The sequence below is a fragment of the Anas acuta genome, chromosome 8 (assembly GCF_963932015.1).
Source record: "Anas acuta chromosome 8, bAnaAcu1.1, whole genome shotgun sequence".
Lineage (NCBI taxonomy): Eukaryota > Metazoa > Chordata > Aves > Anseriformes > Anatidae > Anas > Anas acuta.
Genome location: NC_088986.1, coordinates 23,815,401 through 23,822,304, shown reverse-complemented (window position 1 = coordinate 23,822,304; position 6,904 = coordinate 23,815,401). Strand labels below are relative to the sequence as shown.

Sequence of the window (6,904 nt, the reverse complement as noted above, 5' to 3'; positions counted from 1 at the left end):
CTGCACCTTGTTTAAACAACCAGCTTTGTATAGCCCTGCTGTAGCAACAGCTATGTAACACGGGGCTTGTGACAGCATCCCAGAGATAGCTCTGCATTTCTGAGCGCTGTTTATCCCCCAGTGAAGCACGGCCGTGTTGGTCGAGCCCTGGAGGGGGCTGTAAGAGCTCTGGTGACCTGGGCACCTGACATGTGGGGCTAGTTTCAGGCCCTTACTGCAGGGGCATTTATGAGTTTTAGGGTTGTAAAGTAAAATTGCTGGATTGTAAGGAGCATAATTTGTTTTCTTTTTAAAAACAAACAAAAAAAAACATCAGAACTAGCCATACTGTGAAATATGATTTCTGTCAGAAGCTTCATACAGGTGTTTGGCTAAATCATGGCAAAATAGTGCAGGTGTAGATTTGTGCTGTAAATTAAATTTGTGCCTATACTAATTTTAAAAGGTTTACGAGGATAGCATCAGTTAAAGGCACGGCCTGTGCAGAGTGTAGCTGACGTTGCATCTTTGACAGGCTTGTGGGGGTGCTTTGGAAGTGCTGTAAGGACACTGTGTGATGTACAAAGGAGATGTAGATAGCTGCTTCTTATTAATTCTGTGAGCATGTGATCAGTGCACACAGGGACCTGGTTTCCTAAGTAAATAATAATAACAAAAAAAAAAAGCACTGGCGGTACTCCTTTGTCTTCCGTGGCTTTCGAACTATGCGAACAGTGACGTTTGGTACATGCTAAGTGTGTCAGCAAAGATGAGGATGCCCCTGGTGTGGGAGGCAGTGTTATTTCCTACTTCACAGGAACTCACTTTATTCCTACTGATCTTGGAAAATCAGCTTATCTAAGAGAGCTGATTGGAGACCAGTTCACGTTGTTTCAGGAGAATTCAGGCTTTGCAGTCGGAGACTCCCTCGGGTATATGCGTGCTTGTTCTCTCTCTCTACACTAGTTTTAGAAGTAGGAGGCTGTGCCTTGTGGTGGCTGCCAGGCTGCTATGACAGTAGGCGATGAAGGAAGCTGGCAGCAACTGCCATGTAGCCTCCCACAGACCCTTTGTCCTCCCTTGGAGGCCCCAAGGTCCCCAAAGGGTGGCAGTGTGAGCACAATCTTCTCTCCCCACGAGGGGAGTCTGTGGGTTTACCGCTTTTCTCCATTTGGTACAGACAGGCAGAGTGTGCCTGATGAAGCTCATGTTCTGGAAAATGGAAAATCTGTCGGGGTGAGCTAGTCTTGTACTGCCACGTCTTGTATTGCTACGCATGTGATAGCTGTCTCTCATGATGGTAACTCATCAAGACCAGAACACGCTTGAATTCATTTTCATTACAACCTGTAATGTCATCACAAGATCTTAAGCACTTCAGATTTGGTAGTCCCTGTTTCTGTAGCTGCATAGTTTGAGTACAAGTGCAATTTTTCTTTCTTTGGTTCCCATCACTATCCAGTGTGGTACAGGCTATGCATAACACTGCATGTATTACAGAGTAAATTTAATGCTTTGTCTGCAATGAAATTAAATTACTATTGATATTGAAAATTAGGCTGAATCTTGCTAAAATTAGTCTATAACATTAATACCATAAGAAATGTGAACGCTATTGAGTCACACCAGTTACTGCCTCTCTGTGTAAGTGAGCAAGATTTTATCTTCTGTACTCAACACATCACAGTTAATCCACTTTGATGCTGAAGTCAGTGATGAAATGGAGATTTTTCAAATGAAATTTGAGATTTGACTCAAACGCCGGTAGCTGGGGGAGTACGAAAAATAAGCAGGAAATTTGGGCCTACTTTTTCTTTTTCATTTGGGGGCGAGTGGGTGTTGTCTATGTAGGATCCGGTATTCCATATAACTAAGGCCATGTCTCTGTACAGTGAGTAGGAGAGAGAGAAGGGCCTGTGGGGTGAGAGGGAAAAAATAATATTTGAATAAGGAGATGGGAAATAGTGACATAGTGGGACAGAAGGGAACCATGTGCTTCAGTACTTGTTTTGGCATGTTTCAGTAATTGTAATGGAAAGAAAACAAAAAACTAAGATGGAAAATTACCATAACTTTTTTCTGTATTTTGAGTAGATTTAATTGAAGAGTTGCTTATTATTTTGCAATAAATTAAACAGAAAAGATGCTACATATCTGCTTGTTGAATACAAACTTTAAAAAAAAAAAAAAAAAAGGTACAGCTTATATAGTTCTTATATAACTTAAAATAGATCAATTTTAAAATAAGTCAATTTATAATATATACATAGCACAATATTATCATGGAGCTGCACTCACACTTATTAACACTTCACAGATTTTTTTTAAAAAAGCCATTAAACAGTCTTGGGCATTTTCTTGTTATGCACAAAGTTGTCAGTTGTCCTTATTTTTCTTCTGAACTTGATCATCTTTTCCCAACACTCAGCGTGCTAATCTTGTGCTTCCTAATAACCAGCAGTTCTTTGGCATCTAAGACTTGGTTCAATGTTCACAGTGGAATTCAAATAATAAATAGCATCCAGATCCGGTCTCATCTCCATGATGTATGTATGGCAGGAGAGGATTTTCTCCATGTACTGCTCTCACCCTTGTAGCAGTCTTGCTAGCTTTTATCCTGCCTTCTCTTGGCCATGGAGCTGTTTGCATCTCACTCATACCTCCTCCCAGGGAGGGCATTCTCCTAGCCAAGATCCAGCCATCCTGGAGGATGTTTCCATGGGATATTTGACATAGTTTCCTTGACTCTTCATTATCTCAACCCCTTTATTTTGAATTGTTGGTCTGCAGCTGGTTCAATAGGTTCAGGTAGGCTTTGGATTTCAAAAATCTGGGATATGAATCCCTCTCCATAAGGACATACACAGTTTTCTGGGCTTCATCGAAACTTGTGTGAGTTGGGTCTTGAGCCCTTTTGGCTGTCGCTTCCCTCATATGATAGTCAATATTGATCTGTAAAGTAAAAAAAAAAAAAAAAAAAAAGTCATCGACATGTTTAAAATGTACTCTTCTGCTGTATCTATCACTTGGTCTTGTCAGTAAATAAATTCCTAGCCTTAGAACTCAGTGTGATATTCAGTATCAGAACTGCAAAATGAGGGAACTTAAAGTTTATATCCCAGCTACGCACAATAGAAATGCAGTTTCTTAAAAAGTCAGAGGCACTAGAGCTGAACAATGAATTACCATCTCCAATGAAACCTCAAATTAAAACAAGAAGAAATCTTGTGTAGAATGAGTCTCCAGTTAGAGCTATGTTCACTGTACACAACGTTCAATTCTCTAGCATGTCCCCATATTTTAAAGGACAACAAATAATCCACAGCTCTCTTACAAGCCAAGCTTACTCCAGCGGTCTGACCCCAAACAGCAGCAGTAATTCAAACTGTGCTGACTCGGAGAGAACAGCATCATGTGTCAAGCCACTAGTGCTGCAACTGAACTTCTGCTGGCACTGTAGTAGTGCTGGCCTGTGTCGTGTGACCGCACTTGTGAGGTCTGATAGACTCATGTCTGAAGGCACTAACGGTACGAGCATGCACAGAAAACATGTGGCTGTCATCTTTCTGTGTAAGTGAATTTATGTGCATCTCAGTGGGGGAATGCTTCCCTCTCCTCAATTTTCAGAATCCCTTTACGGTAAGTTTATACAGGTTAAGTTAACACTTACCTGTTTAATAGCATCTGACTGGACAAACTCCTCGTAAATCCTCTCTGCTTTGCCATGTAAGTGATCAGACTTGGTTTTCTTGTAATCCTCGCAGGCCAGCCAGAACTCAATGTTCTCCTCGCTGAACTCTGACTTCAGGAACTCCCGAAAGACACCTTGACCACCTACAGCGAACACAAATACACCATATGATGTTTATGACCAGGGGTGATAAATATAAATAGTTTATAGCAGGAGTGAAATCTCTGGTATAAAAATCTTGCCAAAATAGTGTTCTCCCTTTCTTTTTACATACTGCAAATACTCCAGTTCTAAGGGGGATGGGACTCTTCCTAATGGCATTCAGTGGCTTTTAGATCTAGACCCCAGGTACCAAAACATATCATCAGATTCTAGTCTTCCCTAAATAGACTGTCCTAGGGTATAGCTGAAGGCAGAATTCAGAGTTAAATCAGTGTTGTACAGGGACAGAACTGGTCAGAAAGCAGTGAATTGAGCTTTTGGGGGGTTATTTGCTATACTAGAGGTATGAAACAGGGCAGGGGAGACAAATTTTTGGAATCCAATTAGAATACTGGAGCTGTGAATAACTGAAATGCTCATTCTTTGTCAGTGTTTGCAGGATGCTGCAGCTTTGCATATTTGGTGAAATTAGATAAATTTTTATCTGCAGAATAAGAAAAAAGTAATACTAAAGTAAAGTACTTACTTTGGCTGGCCAAGAGCTTTTCCAAAGACTGGGACCACTGCATTACTTCCTCTGCAGAAAGCCTAAATTGACAAGACAAGGAAAAGGCTTTAGGTAAGAAATCACATTTTCACTTGCATGTTTAAAGCAGACAAGTTTTATAATTGATTATTCTATTCCAGAAATATGTAACACATTTATTAAACTTATGGCTTTCTCAGTGCAGATCTGAGAGCCCAGACTGAGGAAAAATAACTGGAGAAATGGAAAAACAGGCAACTGTGCAGTCACTCTGAATTCTGTTCCCTGAAAGATGAGCTGCTACTGTGACTATGACCAAATCCTTTTGAATCCGTATTACTGTTTCCATATATCTGAAATGAGACTTGTAATACCTTGGCTATTCCCTTGAGCATGAAGCATTTTTTCTTGTAAACCTTTACAGATTGGATATGATATGCCTCTGAAGAAGATAGATTTAAGAGAGGCTTCTTCTTCCCCATCATTTGATGCAAATATAATCATCGCTAACAATGAATTTAGGAAGCAGAAATTATTAATGAAATTATAATATTAGTCTCTTTTGAAAATTTCAGGCACTATTTTGTTGTGTTAGAAATAATTTATTGGTCTAAGAGTAGTTTAGAAGCCATTAAAAAATAGTTGGAATATATAGCAATCTACCCATAGATTTGCTTTTTGTACTTACACGACATTTCTGGAGTTGGAAGCCTTAATCCCAGATTCAAGATGCGGGACCATGCACTTCAAATAATTCTTGAGATCCGCACCACTGAAACCAATGAACAGACATTCTGTAATCCTTTACAATTGCAGTTGCATTTCAATTCTACATAAATTCCTTAAAGCTTAAATAGAGGCAAACAGCTCAATCCTAGGACTGAAGCCTGTGAAGTTGCATATCCATGTAATTCTTCTCAAAAGACTGACTGCCACTGTATCCAAAAATCTCATCCTCCTTCCCTAAATTAATCAATTTGTTGGTTTCTATTAGCTCAAGCCACTTACAGTGATGCTATATTCCTGGGCTTTGAGCAGACTTTGCAGTCAGTTAGCCTGAGAAAGGCGCTAATTCTTAATCTTCAAGATCTAGTGTTATTTTAATTTCTAACATATTAGAGTTTAGACTGAGACATGTATACTTACAAAGCCTTTTGCTTCTTTTTATGGATTTTGCCTTCTGCAAGCTTGCAGTCGTCTTTTCCATTTATTTCAGTCATGTTGTGGTGGGAGAAAAATAATCCTGGCATTTTACTTAGCCTTGATGCGAAGCGCCTTGCGCAGCGATAATCCTCCAAGCACCAAATGCCAGTTCCCTGACTGCTACCTCCTTTTATTGACGCAGGCAGCCCTGCTAGTTGGTGTGAACAGATCTGTTTATCGTGCAGCCTCACCGCAAACTGTGGAAGTTCCCTTTTTTCAGTGTGCGGTGACGTGAGTCTTTTGAGAAAGAAAACAGACAGCAGTGTCTCGTGGTCGAGGTTAAACCGGATGAAACTGAATTACTTTGGGTTTGTTTTGTGTGTCTGCGTTACACACCCCCCCCATCAAAAAAAAAACAACTCCAGAACCTTGAATTCTTGTCCCTCTCTGATTGGTCTTTTCAAATCAGCAGTTCTTCTTTGAGTTTATCTAATGGGCTCCAAATATTGCAGTTTAATCTTGACAGAACTCACCTGCTACGTGTCTGTTATACCAGGTGTGCTCTGAAATTGCATACTCTTGCTTCAACCCATCAAATCGGTTGTAAGCTAGAAATGAGTGCTTTCAGATATACCAGTATTAACATTCCCTATGTAACAAACTCTTTGCTAGTTGTGTATGTACCAGTTGCTCTTCAAACAAGAATACTCTTAGAATAGAGGCGTTTGATTTGTTCAGCCCCACAAGCAGTGCAAATGTTTGAAAGTAATTTTCATAGGAAAGGGTTTTGTGTCGTGAAAATTTGGGGAAATTCCATTTAATTTCTCCAAGTCAGATTATTTGGAAGTACACTGACATATTTCAGGAAAGTCTCTGAAACATGAGGTGATTCAGAACGGTCTAAAGATTGATGTGAGTTACAGAGCTCTTGTTTGTAAAGGCAATGTGAACACTACAGGCTGTTCCAGGGAGATGTGCATTTTTCAGATCTACTTGAATTCCACTGCAAAGATGACACCATGGATATAAAGCAAGATGAATTAATTGTTACCCTGAAAAGATAGAAATAGCCTCTGTTTATTTGTCTGGGTTGCTTTAGAGGTGTAAGTACTTCATCTGGTCCTTGGACATATCCATGTTTTGTTTTTTTCTGGACAATTTCATAAATGTTGTGTTCTTAGATAATGCTTACAGCTTTGATTAGCTCATTAGCTCTTACAAATAGCTCACAAATGTTTTGTACAAGGCTGCGTATGGCTGTGGTAACTGAGTTGTTCACTTATTTACAGTCCCGTAGTGGACTGTGGTACAAAGGACTCGGGACGATGATGCACGTTCAGGGACACTCTGTATCAGGATGGGTTTAACCACAGGAGGCTACTGATCCTCTGCATGCTAGTAGT

At 40.0% G+C, this 6,904-nt stretch overlaps 1 protein-coding gene and 1 long non-coding RNA gene across 2 annotated transcripts; one reads left to right on the top strand and one right to left on the bottom strand.

The window, feature by feature from the left end:
- Positions 1–2,043: 2,043 nt before the first annotated feature.
- On the bottom strand, positions 2,044–5,735 carry RGS1 (regulator of G protein signaling 1). The gene is made up of 5 exons (XM_068690878.1): positions 5,505–5,735; positions 5,047–5,130; positions 4,359–4,420; positions 3,650–3,813; positions 2,044–2,931 (listed from the first exon to the last, which is right to left on the bottom strand). The coding sequence occupies exons 1-5, from the start codon at positions 5,606–5,608 to the stop codon at positions 2,746–2,748; spliced, it is 600 nt and encodes a 199-aa protein (XP_068546979.1). The 5' UTR covers positions 5,609–5,735; the 3' UTR covers positions 2,044–2,745.
- On the top strand, positions 3,809–5,664 carry LOC137860535 (uncharacterized). The gene is made up of 2 exons (XR_011098980.1): positions 3,809–4,451; positions 4,559–5,664. It is a non-coding gene; the product is annotated as an uncharacterized lncRNA (long non-coding RNA).
- Positions 5,736–6,904: the final 1,169 nt, after the last annotated feature.